The following is a 15,692-nucleotide window of genomic DNA, read 5'->3' on the forward strand; positions in this document are numbered from 1 at the left end:
GTTGGAGCTGCTGGTGGTAGCACTCATGTATGTCTGCATGGTGCGCGCACGTGCGTGCGTGTGCGTGTGTGTGTGTGTTTGTGTTTTCACTAAAGAAGGCTTTGGCTGAAAGCTATACTGTGTATCAGTCATTTTGCTGTGCCTGTCTTCAGCTCAACGGGTCAGCTTTGTGGTGATTTATCCTTTTCCCAATATTGTTCAAGATTATTACAGATATGTGAAATAACCTACATTTTTCACTTCTGTGAATTTACCTCACACGTCCAATAGATAACAACAAGAAATGATACACATTATCCAGAATGAATGTTTCACTCTGCAGGGGAGGATGTGCTGATATGAAGCTTCCACGCAGATTAAAATTGTTTGCTGGACTTGGACATGAACTCAGGACCTTTGCATTTCATAGATAAGTGCTCTACTAACTGAGATACCCACACATGACTTGGGTCTTATGAACACTATGTATGTGAGCATAAAACAAAACTTGACTCTACTGAAACCTGGTGTATATTTACAAATCATTAATCTGCCAAAGTTAATTACAGTCAGTGTACTGAGGAGCCAAACAAACTGGTACATCTGCCTAATTTTGTGTAGGGCCCTCTGCAAGCACAGAAACGCTGCAACATGACATGGCATGGACTCGACTAGTGTCTGAAGTAGTGTCACCATGAATCCTGCAGGGATGTCCATAAACCCATAAAAGTATGAGGGGTGGAGATCTTTCTGAACAGCATGTTGCAAGGCATCCCACATATGCTCAGTAATGTTCAAGTCTGGGGAGTTTGGTGGCCAGAGAAAGTGTTAAATTCAGAAAAGTGTTCCTGGAGCCACTCTTTAGCAATTCTGAACGTGTGGGGTGTAGCATGAACAATGGACATGAATAGATGCATGTGATCAGACAGGATGATTGCTTACGTACGTGTCACCTGTCAGAGTCATATCTAGATTATCAGGGGTCCAATATCACTCTAACTGCACATGCCCCATACCCTTACAGGGCCTCCACCAGCTTGAACAGTCCCCTGCTAACATGCAGCGTCCATGGATTCATGAGGTTTTCTCCATCCAATGTCGGTGTTGATGGGCACAGGCGAAGTGTAAAGCTTTGAGTCGAGCAAACATCAAGGGTACACGAGTGGGCCTTCGGCTCTGAAAACCCATACTGATGATGTTACATTGAATGTTTGCATGCTGACACTTGTCAATAGCCCAGTATTGAAATCTGCAGCAATTAGTCGAAAGGTTGCACTTCTGTCACATTGAATGATTCTCTTCAGTCATTGCTGGTCCCATTCTTGCACGATCTTTTTCTGACCACAGTAATTTCGGAGATTTGATATGTCACTGGATTCCTGATATTCACGGTACACTGGTGAAATGATTGTAAGTGAAAATTCCCATTTCATTGCTACCTCGGAGATGCTGTGTCCCATTGCTCTCATGTGCCGAATATAACATCATGTCCAAATTCACTTAAATCTTGATAGCCTGCCATTGTAGCAACAGTAGCCAATCTACCAACTGCACCAGACACTTGTTGTCTTATATAGGCATTGCCGACCACAGTGCCATATTCCACCTGTTTACATATCTCTTTATTTGAAAACACATGCCTATAGCAGTTTCTTTGCAGCTTCAGTGTATATTCGAACATCTTTGGAGAATCCTCCTCTCCCCTCCTCCCTCCTCTGTGGAGAAGCATGCCATGAAGCTGAATACACTAAGGCTAACAAGCTGTGAGTGTTCACAAAATGGACTGATAATACAAATCCATTGGTTATGTGCCAGCACTACTTACTCACTAATTGGCTATGGCACCAAATAGAGTTAAATGTGCAGTTGAGCAAGCAATATTCTACTTAAAAGGTCATGAGCACTGAAAATGGTATTTTGACTCTTTAAGACTATATGTATATAAGATAGAGAGGCCCCATCCACCAAGATCCATATGTAACACTAGAGCAACCTGCATTTTTATGAATTCTAGGACAACAGTTGTCTATAACAGAGTCATGCCAAAAACTTTGTTGACTTTAACATAGTGTAACCAAAGTAGTCCTGGTGTAGCTGCAGTTGATGTCATTAATTAATTTATTTGTGAGGATTCCAAAGTACACCAATTAACTTGATCCATACATACAATGTCAACAGGCTTTTCCATTCTGCAGTAGCAGATCTCACAGAATTAACTGAATCACATTATTTTCACGTAAGTCTGCATACACATACAATTTCAACATTTAGCCATTTAATTTGATCATAAAGGTCTCAACTGTAATGTGATCTGTACTTGGTACATTTTTATCTATTAAAAAGAAAATTATACAAAGTATAAAGAAACTTACTGATCATATGACATACATACAAACTAACAAACAAGCTTCCTCACCCTGATAAATTACAGTTCACAGGTGGAGTAAGTTGTACCATCCGTTGCTTTCCATCTTTCTCCTCACTGATAGCAGAGGTGAGTTGCTTCTCACTCCCACTTTCAACATCCAGTTTCCTTCCCGGTTCACTGATCTCACCAGCATTCTGGGCACTGCTTTTGCGTGGTGTATTAAATTTCATACTAACTGGTGCCATTTTGCTACGCAAAGAGAAGGACTGTACTGTGCTCTTTTGTGATGATCTTGCAAGGACGTTAGTCTCATTATTTTCTTCGTCTTCTTCTCCTTCCTCTTCTGAGCTGCTGTGAAACACTGTAACTTTGCTAAACCTTAGTTTTCTCGCCTTGAGGTTTTTAGAGACATGGTCAGCTGGAGTGTCAAAAGATACATTACTCAATCTTGCTGGAATCTTATTGTGAGTTGCGAGCAATACCTGAGGTGATTTTTCACTGTTTATACCTGTGCAAAGTCTTATTTTTTTTGATGGGCTCACCAAGCTTTTCATCAACTCCACATCAGTTGCATTCTCATGATTCTTTCGCTTCTTCTTGGAGAGTGTTAACTTTCCATCTTTGGTTGGTTTTGCATTTGGTGTCTTCAATCCCACTGTAGAGAACTTTGATTTCTTTCTAGAGGTGCTTTCACTTTTTTCAGAATCTGATGGTGACACTACTTCTGAATTCAATGGGAGATATGTCCTGAAAGCATTTTCAAGAAAAGAATCTGTTATAACTGAATCATCAGCAAATCCTATGGTTTTTGATTTTGTGTTTGTGTGTTCTGTTAATAGAGCAGCCTGTTTATCATCATGTTGTTCCACTGACAATGGAAAATTTTGTTTTGGAGACAAAAGTAAAGTTGTTTTCCCACGTTCTCCACTTCTCTGACTGTTACATACTTGCCGAGGTGTCTCTGTAGCAGATGAAATGTTACAATCCAGGACATTTCCGAGAGGCGTGTTTACTATAAGGCTGCTTGTACAATCTTGTTTAGGAGACGAATGCATATTTGTCTTCATGCAGTCTCCTCTTTCTTTCAAGTTAAAGAGGGGTAGTGGTGTCTTTGCACCATTCAAGGGTGAGATCTTGCAATCTAGGACATCTGCAAGTTGTGTATTTATTGAAAAGTTGTCAGCAGAATCTTGTTTAGGTGAGAAAGGTATATTTGTTTTCTCAGATTCTCTTTTCCGTAGGTTATAGACATGTGCAGCTACCTTTGTGGTATTCACAGGTGAGATGTTACAATCTAGAACATCTTCAAGCTGTGTATTTATGGAAAAGCTGTCCCCAAACAGGCTGGGACTCCTGTAATTATTTTCAGAAGAAGGTGATGCAAAGAAATCAGAGCTGTTTCTACTTGAAGTTGGTCTCTCATGCGACAGATCTTCAATTGAAGAATCTATTACAGTTTTCGAGTGGTCTTTAACAATGGCATCATCAACTTGTTCGAATGCGGACCTTTCAGACGTAGAAAGATCTAAACCATGAGCCATTTTAGGTATGGGCTGAGCCATGTCACAAAGTTCTGAAGCATTTTCTGTCTCTTTTATAACGCATTTATCTGGAGTACCCTGATGTAAGCTGTCATTCAGATCATCTTGATGTGTTTTATAATGTATTTCAAATGGTCCAGGAGCTGAAGTATCACATTTGGAAACACAAGGCGAATCACTAATTTCTTTTCTCTCTGTTAGTAAAGAGTTCCCTGAGATGTTTATAATTTGTTTTTTGGTTTCATTTGAGCTCAAAGAGGCAGGATCACAAAGATGACTAGAGTTTTTGTTTTTTTCATTTGCACATATCTTTACACTCTCATCAGATGTCATTTGCGTCGTTGCATGGCATTCCACAATTTCGTCCAAAATATGGCTATGTTCAGCAGAGGATTCATGTGAACTTGTACTAGAAGAGCTAGTGTAACCCGAAGAATCCGAGGCTTCTCCGACCATCTCCCATTTTGCATCAGTCAGTCCAAGTTCTTTCTGCAAAAAGGAAACACACACATCAGTACATTAAATACAGCACATATTTAATTTTTAACCATTATCTATTTGTGTTACCTGGAGCATAAACCTTGCTTCTTTAATGAGCAATGTTGCAGCTTCTCTCTCTGTCAGACCACGTCTACCAGTTATCCACACACTTTTCATTTCATTTCTTTTAGCAGTCTCAAAAGATGATTCCCCATCCAATTCTTTTGAACTGTAAAATAATTAATTAAATACTGTAGTGATGTAACTTTAAAAGAATACATAATCAGTACTTACTTTGTATGAGATAGAAAATATTTTCTGCGTAAATTATAAGAAAAGCTGTTTGGGCTGCAAACTGACTCACAGGCAAATGATTTCAAATTACCAAATTCTATAGCAAGTTAGAGCAAATAGCAGTGCTACTATGATATACCAGTGACTGTCGGATAGCCAATAGATTATATATTTGTGATTTTCCAGGTTTTATCAGCCTCTCTGATAAATGGTGTGCTTTCAGGTGTTCAGCCAAGGTGTTTATTCCATTTTCTTTGGCTGATTACTCAAAAGCATGGCATTAAATTTGTATACTCGGCATATGATAAAAAGCTGTCTATGACAAGCAGTAGGATTCCAATCCTATGAATAAAGGCTAGATATAAAGTTCGTCTTAAAGCCAGCTGTCACCAGACTGAGTGTTTCATGGTTAACAGCACCTACGATTTTAAAGTATGGGGACTTGCTGAACAGTAAAGTGGGCACTGATAAAATAAGGAACACACAGATTGCTTATTGCTTTCATATTCTACGTATGGAGTCAACAATGTTACTCTATGATATAACTTGAGGTCAACACATTTATAAAATTCACAATGGTGTCACTCATTTGGAATTCAAGTAGATTAAAAATGTGAAGAGCATGATCAATGAACTACAAACTGTGTTCTAAAATGAGATCTTAAAACTGCAGCTTCTTACATTGTGAATAAAATAACTTTATGATTGACATTTCAGTGATATATGCATAGTGGAAGTCACAGTGCTTTCTTGGACTTCACATACTCAGTGTGTTGCCATTTTTGTAGGGGTGTGTGCATGCTAGAGGTGTTGGATGTTGGACAGACAGAGCCAAGAACTTGGGGGAAAGGCAGTTGTCCTGTGACACATTAAATGCAGAGGCACAGAGAGAGAGAGAGAGAGAGAGAGAGAGAGAGAGAGAGAGAGAGAGAGAGAAGAGAGAGGGGGGGGGGGGGCACTGGTTGTTGTAACCAGGTTTACAATTTGATAGATGGTGCAGTCCTGTACTTTAACTTGTGTGAGGATTCTATATTTATTTGTTTTGTGTCTTCAGTACATCAGAAACAAGAGGAAAAAGCTATCAAAGAAAAGGCTATCCAAGAAACATATTGATATTGTTTGCGGTATGTATGTGTGTATGTATGTATGAGGGTGGTTTGGTAAGTCTCATAAAAAGCAGGAAAAAATGTTGGTTTGTGAACGACTCACCTTATTTCTTGACATAGTCTCCTTTGAGGAATATAAAATTGGTCCAGCAATTCCCCACTTTTTCATCCCTTTGGAAAAATACATTGTCAGTGTAACGGCTCCATGTGAGCTGCTACATGGCTTGTTTCAAGAGTCACATGCTCAAAACACACCTGGGTGCCGTTCCGACACTCAAGGAATTTTAATCCAGAATTATGTTATATTATCACTCTTAGTATAGTCTGCAAATGTGAATGCGGGTCCTCTGCTGACGTATGCATGGGCTGTCTGCTGTGGGTTCTCTGAATGTGGAGGTGCAGTTTAGCCAACCATTATATCAAGTAGAGTGCAACTGCACTGGACCAGAGAGACATAGGTTCCCCCGCGCATTAGCAGACCCTGTCAGGTTGGCAAATAGCCGCTGTGCAGACTCTCTGAGCCCTTCCAGCCACCGTGTGTGGACCCCCTACTAGGGGAGATGGTTAGGCATTCCCTGGTGAGACTGGTGAGTACAGACGCTCTGTGTGATGGCTCCTATAGTCATCTTACTTAGGACATAGTGTCAGGTTGCATAAAATTGCTATTTTTCTGGTATCACTGATGATGGGCCAGCATTTTATGAAACCGTACCATTAAGTAAAGTGAATGATCATGGAGTTATTTTCATGATTTTATTAAATAAAATGTTGTTATATAAAATTCTCACAGACAGGACCGCAAAAATGATAAGCAAAGACAGAAAAGAGGGATTCCAGCTCCAAAATAGAAAGAAAAGAACGATTGTCATCTCTGATGAGGAAAGAAAAGCAAGATCAGAAAGAATGAAGCAGTACTGGGCGAAAAGAAAGGCACAGAACACACAGAAGTGATTGATTCAACGTACCCCAAAGTTGGGTGAAACGAAGAAGAAGAAGAAGAAGAAGAAGAAAATTCTTTGTCTCACAGCAACATCTTATTTCCGTTACCATTCCAGTTAAATTATTCAAATTTTCAACTTAAATTTAACCAATAATCAGAAATTTTGTAGTGATATTTGCTCATGCAAATGGTTGTAGGCATCTTTCATAAAAGATACAGGTGCCATTTTTAAGTTGAGCATGCCTGTCAAGGCTTTGTGGAAAGCAAGTTATCATTCATAATGGTGACCTTTTAGCCTAGGATCTCGTTCAAATTACGAACTCTTTTGTGATGCTGTGAGGTTGCTAGGATGTACTAATAAATGATTAAATATTCACAGGTGTCACAATTCCAATTTTTGAATAATCAGTGTTGCAAATACTGCGTTGCATATACCGCGTTGCTTTGTGATTTTATTTGTGTGATTTTGGGGGCAATTGTCTTTGTGTCTTATATTCATATATTTTGGGGAATTTTAAATTACATTGTGTGTGACAATAAAAGTGTTAGGCTGCGTGTGATGACTGTGCTAGGTTGCATATAATTATAACTTGCGCTAGGCTATGAAAAATAATTCATCGTGATTCGCATTGTCAAGATAGGGAATTTGTTTTCCATGAGTGAAGCTCTATTAACTATGTACTTTAGGCGAAAGTATGATCCCAGTATCTGAAATGGAAACACGTGGTCAATCAAGGAGCAGTGCGAGGATAAATAGGTCAGGCGCAGAGGAAGTTGTCACTAATCAGGTAGCCGTGGAGAGAGAGGAGACAGGCGCGGGTGAGACAAGCAACGGGATTATCCTCAATTTCAATTGCACTGCGGCAATGCTGAACTTAGAAAATGTGCAGGTTATCTGCCCGACTGGTAGCGTGACTTCGGATCCAAGCGCGAGCGCTGATGAAACCGAGACAATAGCGAGTAGACAAAGTACGTCGGCTAACACAAACCCGAATAACATATGGGTGGCAGAGTTGGGTAGGATGATGAAAGGAAGTATGGCGAAACAGGATGAAAATAATACGAAATTAAACTCAAAACTGGAGGGCTTTATGCATGAAGTAGATACAGAATTAAACTCAAAACTTGAGGGCATCATGACAGGAGTAAATGTGAAATTTGAAGAGAATAAGGCGCTACTTCAAGAGGTTCGAAAGGACGTTGTAAACAATGTCAATGAAAAATTTGAAGTAGAAGGTAGTAGATTAAGTGCTGTCGAAACAGAACAGAAAAAGAGTTCAGGTCGAAATGAGAAAACGGGGGGAAAAATTAGAAAAGGGACTCCAAACATTAACAGAAAGGTGTAATAGCAAAAGTAAAAAGGTGATAAAATGGATAAAAGCAGCCAAAGCAACTCAAGAAAAGCTAGATACAAACACTAGGGCAATCGTGGAACTTGTGGGAAAAGTAGAAGCTGTAAAAGTGCAAAAGAGGGAGGAAATAAAGAAGGTGAGAGAAGAGTTAGAAAAACTCACGGAAAAGGTTGCAGATATTAAAGTATCAGAAAGTAGTGAGAACGCTTCGTTGCTGAATGCAATAGATAATGAAGAAATCAAATTATTATTAAGGAGGTTTCAGGCAGGTCACTGTGAGGTCAACAGCCAACAACACGATGCTACAAACGAGGTATGCGAACGCGTGGCTTACATGGAGAACCTTCTCGCGTGCGGAACCGAAAAAGGGAACCACTTGCGCAAAGGCACACAAGACAGTAGCGAGGGACGCGATTGCAGACATGAGGAGGGCTACGAAGAAACTAGAAAGCGTAGGGATATAGGGAAATGTCGGGAAGCACACAAAAATCCATGCACAGGTTCGTACAGGAGGGAAGCAAAAGGGTTTGACTACATACACTTTCTCTCTGTGCGAAAATTCGAAGTCTTCCACAACTCGGCGAAGGGATACACCCACGTGCTTGGCTTGAACAATACCAGTTTGTCTACCACCCAACTTGCTGGATGAATATAAAATAGAATTTATGTGTGGGCATCTCAAAGCCGAACCCTCTGTGCGAATCAGAGCTGTAGCGCACACGTGCACGATGGTAGCAAGTTTCAGTGCGAGTTCCTCCCGACCTATTGGTTCGAGGCAGCACAAGACTGGGTACAAAGGTAACTGGGTGAACAAAAACAAGTATCATAAATGAACAAAAACAAGTATGACAAATATACTAACAAATGGCGTAATGGCAATCATGACGCACGCAATTACCACAACAGAGGAAAATACAATAACAGTAACTGGCCGAGCTCATCACGAAATGGCAGTGAAAAATACGGGCAGGCCCCGGTGGATAAGAAAAGGGACACTATTCCCGATGATGTGGAAATCAGAGCCCACACCCGATGATGGAAAGTTGCAAAGTACGTTGCATAGGTCATGAAGATATTAGGGAAACATTACTTTAGGAAAAAATGGATAACAGGATTTCAGCTGTTAGTCCGGTGATTGCCATCTCAGTGAAAGTGGTATCACTGAACTGCGTAATCAACACGGGAAGTCTGATCTCGATTGTCAGTGAGGCTGCATTCCGAAAATGTGGGGAGGTGGAAGCTCGGCCGACATTGCCGTTGCGAAGGACGAAGGTGAAAGGGGCAATCTACAGTAGAAGTGTAGAAGTCAAGTGGCAGACTAGGATCATGTTCAAATGCCAGGGCAAGGAGTTCGAAGAAAACTTCTTCAATGTGCCCTTAATGAACACTGAAGTAATTTTAGGGGTGGACTTCATGAACGCTCACCAGGCTATTGTAGACTTGGGTGGAGGTATCGTGTGTCTAAACAGAGAGGGTAACCCCGTTGAATTGAAGTTCAATAATTGGGTCATAAGGGATGAGTCTGAAGCCAGCTGCCTACAAATTCTCATTTACCCGGGAGTGTACCAGGAACCCAAGATTCTCGTAAACTGTATTAGCGGAGTAAGCCTACCGCTATCCGCACACCGATGGGATGGGGTTTTCAGAAAAATAATTGAAGAAAGCATGCACAGTGTAGGAGACATGCCAGAGGACGCCCATTTAAGATTGCTAGAGTTTTTAAGGAATCACGAGAGAATATTTTCGGATGCACCAGGTGCGATAAAAGGCTTTGAATACAAGTTCCAAGTATGGGAACACAAAAAGTTTTTCCATGAGGCCATACCCCATTCCGTTAGCACATAAAGAAAAAGTGAAGGCAGAGGTCGTGAAGATGCTCAATCAGGATGTAACTGAACGCGCCATGAGGTCGTACAACTCACCGCTTTCAGTGGTACCGAAAAAGGATGAATAGGTGAGATTGGTGCTGGATTCTCAGCAAATCAACATCGTTATTAAAGCAGAATCAGAGGACATAGAAGAATTATTGCAACATTTCCATGGAGCGAAGGTATTAACCTCCATTGATAAGAGAGCCAGTTACTGGCAAATCGTGTTGCATCCAGAGTATAGGCAGTATACCGCATTTTTGTGTTATGGGAACTGTTACCAATTTAAACGGCTTCCATTTGGACCACGTTTCTGCGGCAGCGTTCATATGAGGCCTGAACAGCATCCTTCCTGAGGTCCTAAGTGAGAGAATTACATTACACATTGATGATGTTCTGATAGCAAAAAAAAGCCTGGGAAGAACACAATGAGGTGTTGAACCGTTTATTAGACGCTTTTGAACGAGCTGGTATAACAGTGAACCTAGATAAATCTCAGTTTGGGCGTAAGAGAATAAAGTTTCTAGGTCACATAGTTTCGGTGGACAAGATACAACCCGATCCCGAGAGAATTAAAGCAACTGCTGAATTTCCAAGGCCAACAATGAAGAGGCAACTAAGAGAATTCTTAGGAGTCTCTGCGCGCTAACAGGAAAGCATACGATTTGGTATTGGGACACCCAAGTACAGGACAAATTCGAAAGATTGAAGGAGGCATTAGTAAATGCACCTATTCTCGCACACCCAGACTTGAGTCGCGATTTCTACCTCATGACGGACAGTTCGGCGAACGGCACTGGTGCGGTTCTGTTTCAAGGAGAAGACGCTGATCATTCGTCGACCTGGAATACCGTTTCTTTCGCAAGCAGAAAGAAACTACTCGGTCACATAACTCGAGGGGCTGGCAGTTGTCTGGGCGTTCAGTAAATTTGGATACTTCTTATATGGAAGGAACACGAAGGTATTTACTGACCGTCGGACACTACAATTTCTGATGTCGGCAAAGTTGGCTTACCGCAGGATATCCCACTGAGCGCTTTACCTACAAGAATACAACTTTACAATCGAGTATATACCAGGGGAAAAGAACCTGATTGCAGACGCTCTCTCTCGGGCTCCGGTAGGCCTAAGAAATGGAGTAGACGGTGAACCAGGCAAAAACAATTTCAACATTTTGTACCTGAAAAAAGTCACCTTAAAAAACAATGTCACTAAAGAATGTCGGCCGCTAACAAGACAAGGATCCCATACTCAAAGAAGGGAAGGAAAAGTGGAGGGACAGAAATCAAGCTGCAATTCAGCGATATTATAGGGTAGAAAACGGGATTCTTTTCCGGAAATGGAGCATAGAAGGCCCGCGATGGCTAGTGGTAATACCTGAGGAAGTGATCAATAAACTAGTGTGGTACACCCACCTAAGCTATGGACACTTTGGAGCATGGAAGAGCTTTCAGAAGCTACACGAGGCGTGATATTTTAATAATATGCTAAAACGAATACAGCAGGTGATCAGAGTTTGTAATCCGTGACAAAGGACCAAGCCACCCACCACATCTTTCGCTGCTCCAATGTACCTGATAATTCTAAACAGGTTGCGAGATGTTGCTGTGGTGGACCTGTTTGGGCCAATAACTCGGACGAATTCTGGCTACGCGTATGTTCTTGTAGCTGTGGAACTAACATCAAAATTTGTCTGCTTTATTTCACTGAGGAAAGCCATGACAAAAACGGTAGCAGCGGCATTTGTAAGAGGTCAGACTGGTAATCTCGGACAACGGGCTGCAATTCCGGTCTCAACACTGGCTGCAGATGTTAAAGGGGAGAAAAATGAAGGTGAACTTTATCTCGTTGTTCCACCCATCGTCTAACCCTGCAGCGCACGTCATGAAAGAGTTACGGCAGCTGTGTAGGCTATACTGTTATTGCAAGCACAATACGTGGGATGTGCATATAAAGGCATTCCAAGAAATTCTGAACGAGTTGCTGAATGCGACAACGATGTTGCCACCGGTATTAGAACTGAGAAATATGGAGCCTCCGAACCAAATCAAAGAACTGGTAGCATGGCCGAAGGAAAGACAACTCCGACACAAGGAGATCACATCACAGACATAGCTTTGAAGAACATAAAGCGTGCTGCCGAAATAAGGCAGAAAACATACCAAAACAAAGTATGGAAAATCTACTTCTATATTGGACAAAAGGTGTGGGTTTGTTTACACAAGCTATCAAACAAGGGGCAAAGGATCTGCAAAAAATCCCTTAGCCTTTACAGTGGACCTTACCAAGTGTGCCGTATCCCTCACCCCAATGCTATCGAAGTCCAGACCCTACGGACAAAGAAATCGAGAGGGCTGCATCACATATCCAACATAAAGCCCCTCATAGAATAGCAAAAAGGGTATCAATATACAATTTATGTAATACAGGTCAAGAGTGTTATTTTGTATATTAAATATCACTCATAGATGTTGTGTCCCTAGTATTATATTTTATAATGTCAACAAGGCAATGCAAGTCGTCTACACTAGAGTCAAAATGGCAGTAACAAGATTTACCAGGAAGACTTAATTGTAGAAGGAAAGATAATACATTTTGTGGGGAGAATTTATGTTGCAGTAAATAAGTCTTCAACAGTGCGAAGAGGAAGGAAGCAAGACACACATGAAGCGTGCCAGGGGCACGGAAATGAAAAACAAAAATAAGGAAGCCAGAGAAGTAAATTACCATTGGCAAATGCAAAATTGAAGACTGCAGCAACCGGAAGAGGTGAGCTTGGCTACTCTAGGTCAGGCGTTGCGATGCGGCAGGATGGATGAGCGAAGAGGGACGGGTGCAGGCAAGGGGAGTGGCACCAGTGGTGACGTGTTAGCAACACCACCACACACACTGTCTGCAGTACCGAATTAAGAGACATGCCAGACTCACCACCAGAGTCGGGCATGGCAGGACTGCAGAAGGAAGAAAGGGGAATGACGCTACCGAGGGGTGATGTCATGAGTTGTTGCTGTCAGCACACCACTTGCTGATAAGGCCACACTACTATAAGATGTCAGCCAGGCGGGTCCAGGCACTCGCGACACAGCAAGAGGCGTTGACAGCTGGTGAGAGTTCATCCTGCCCTGGAGGTCAACACTCACCTGACATGGAAACACGTGCAGCTGTGTCCTGTTGCAGCTTAAACATGGGGCACCTCAGGTCCTGTTGAGCTGCTGCTAAATTGTGAGGAAGAGGCCAGAGGCAAGGAGTAGATCTGCGTGACAGAGGGACAGTCTACAGTCCTTACCTGCAAAACAAGTTTCCTCCCTCCACCCACCAAGTAGCCCAACAAGGATGTCCTCCAAATGCCCCATGCCCAATAGTGAAGTGAATACAAGTGCTCAAAAGTGCCACATATTTAACAAAGCTAGAGCGTGTGTTTTTTAAAGCGGACCTGATTTTATACTCTTATTACCCTTAAGCAATTTTTCAAAAATGTTCATATGTTAATGATAGAGACTGATTTGTTAAAATCCGTGATTGTTGTAGCGAGAAGGAAATTCTACTTTCAAACTGATCTTTTGTTTTCTAACTAAAGAAAATATGGACCATTATTAAAGAAAGGACTTTACCACACTAATCCGAAGTTCAGTAATGAACCTTAAAAGTATTTTAACGACTTTATATGATAATATCAGAAATTTCAATCATATTTGTTTGACAATCTGAAAAAAAGGGAAAATATTTATGAAGTGCGAAAATAAGTGGGGGAATGTTGTATTAACTGAACTTGCTTAAGTTTCTCCACTAATTTGCTTAAATTTTTCAAGTTTAAAGATTTTGTGTGTTTTCCTCTGTTTTTCAGATTATTTCAAAGGAGGACACACTTACAAAAAGATACTAATAATTTTAGTGCCCAAAAGATGATTATTGATTTCTATACATGTGTTATTAGAAGTATGTATTTGTACATGAACATGTGAAAGATTCTTGAGATTTCGAATGTTTAAAATGTAGAAAATGATCATGTCTTTGTTAACAATTTCAAAACTGCACTCACTTACATAACCGTTAAAACGGAATGCTTGGCCTAGGGAACAGATGACATGATGTGCATTCAGCTTAAATGCTAAGTCAAATCATGTATGTTTTGCGCAATGATGTTTCAGAAGGGCATGGGCCTATATGTTAATGCGTCAGGGTTGTGTCGATATTCACTGAAGGAGAATAATTTGTTAATAGTTAATAATTTCCATAGATTATGTTGTATATATTAGATGATTAGAACTATGTGTACTTAAAATTAGTGGTCAACCATATATTTACATGATGCAGCTCTTGCCACTGTGATTAAAAAAATGCCCTTCCAAAGCAAGGACACTTACTGCTCTTTTTTTCACAGAAGGGGAAGGTTATGTAACGGCTCCATGTGAGCCGCTACACGGCTTGTTACAAGAGTCACATGCTCAAAACAATCCTGGCTGCCCTTCCGAATTCAGGGAATTTTAATCCAGAATTATGTTATATTATCACTCTTAGTATAGTGTGCAAATGTGAATGCAGGTCCTCTGCTAGTGTATGAGTGGGCTGTCTGCTGTGGGTTCTCTGAATGTGGAGATGCAGTTTAGCCAACCATTGTATCAAGTAGAGTGCGACTGCACTTGACCAGAGAGACATAGGTTCCCCGCGCTTTAGCACGCCCCATCAGTTTGGCAAATAGCCGCTGTGCAGACTCTCTGAGCCCTTCCAGCCACCGTGTGTGGACCCCGGACTGGGGGAGACGGTTAGGCACTCCCTGCTGAGACTCTGGTGAGCATAGACACTCTGCGTGATGGCTCCTATAGTCACCTAAGTTAGGACATATAGTCAGATTGCATAAAATTGCTATTTTTCTGGTATCACTGATGACGGGCCAGCATTTCATATAACAATACCATTAAGTAAAGTGAACGATCAAGGAGTTATTTTCATTATTTTATTAAATAACATGTTGTTGTTATATAAAATTTTTTTCTCACAGCAACGTCTTCTTTCCATTACCATTCTAGTTAGGTTATTCAAACTTTCAACTTAAAGTTAACCAATAAACAGAAATTTTGTAGTGATATTTGCTCATGCAAATGGTCGTAGGTGTCCTTCATAAGAGATATAGGTGCCATATTCAAGTTAAGGATGCCTGTCAAGGCTTTGCGGAAAGCAAGCATCATGCATCAGACAGACATTTTGCAGCTTGCACTGCAGCTGTAGCGGTTATAAAGATAAGTACTGACAAACTTATTTGTGCTCTGTAATACAATTATTAAATTTAATAGATTTCAGCGGTGTTGCGTGCCATCTGTGGTGAAATAATAACTTTTGTAATCATTCGCTCTCTGTGTTTTTTAGAGTTTCTGTGCGCTGAAGTCGTTTAATAAATTTCATGCTATAGTTTCCAACTGGCGTTTATTACTGTTTCTAGTGAAATATTTCAGTAAAATTTTCATTCAGTTTTTAACCTCGCTTAGTGTTACTGTGGCCATTTGAATGTTTTGGTTTTGGCTAATAATTCTGTGAAGTTTTGTTGGTATTGATATTACCTGCGGTGTAGTAGTATTAATACAAGTAGTTGCTTTCTTAGTAGGCAGAGAATTTCGAGACCATTATTGTTAGTTCTTAAATATTTCTTCTGGTGTAACTGATCTTTGGTAACATAGACGTATAGTTTTTTTCAGTAACTGTAAAATTTTAACATGAGTGAGAAGTGTGGGCTCTGTTGTAGGTCTGTGAGTAGTGGGTTACAGTGTTG

The 15,692-nt window shown here is 40.8% G+C and overlaps 1 protein-coding gene across 2 annotated transcripts in view; it reads right to left on the minus strand.

The window, feature by feature from the left end:
* Positions 1–15,692, minus strand: part of LOC124593590 (DNA polymerase theta) — a 338,073-nt gene that overhangs the window by 87,656 nt on the left and 234,725 nt on the right. For both annotated transcript variants that reach the window (XM_047131990.1, XM_047132069.1), the window contains 2 exons: positions 4,456–4,597; positions 2,396–4,377 (listed from right to left, as the gene is read on the minus strand). In XM_047131990.1, the coding sequence (XP_046987946.1) occupies positions 2,396–4,377; positions 4,456–4,597 (2,124 nt within the window). The remainder of the gene's footprint in view (positions 1–2,395; positions 4,378–4,455; positions 4,598–15,692) is intronic.

The sequence above is a fragment of the Schistocerca americana genome, chromosome 1, assembly GCF_021461395.2.
Source record: "Schistocerca americana isolate TAMUIC-IGC-003095 chromosome 1, iqSchAmer2.1, whole genome shotgun sequence".
Lineage (NCBI taxonomy): Eukaryota > Metazoa > Arthropoda > Insecta > Orthoptera > Acrididae > Schistocerca > Schistocerca americana.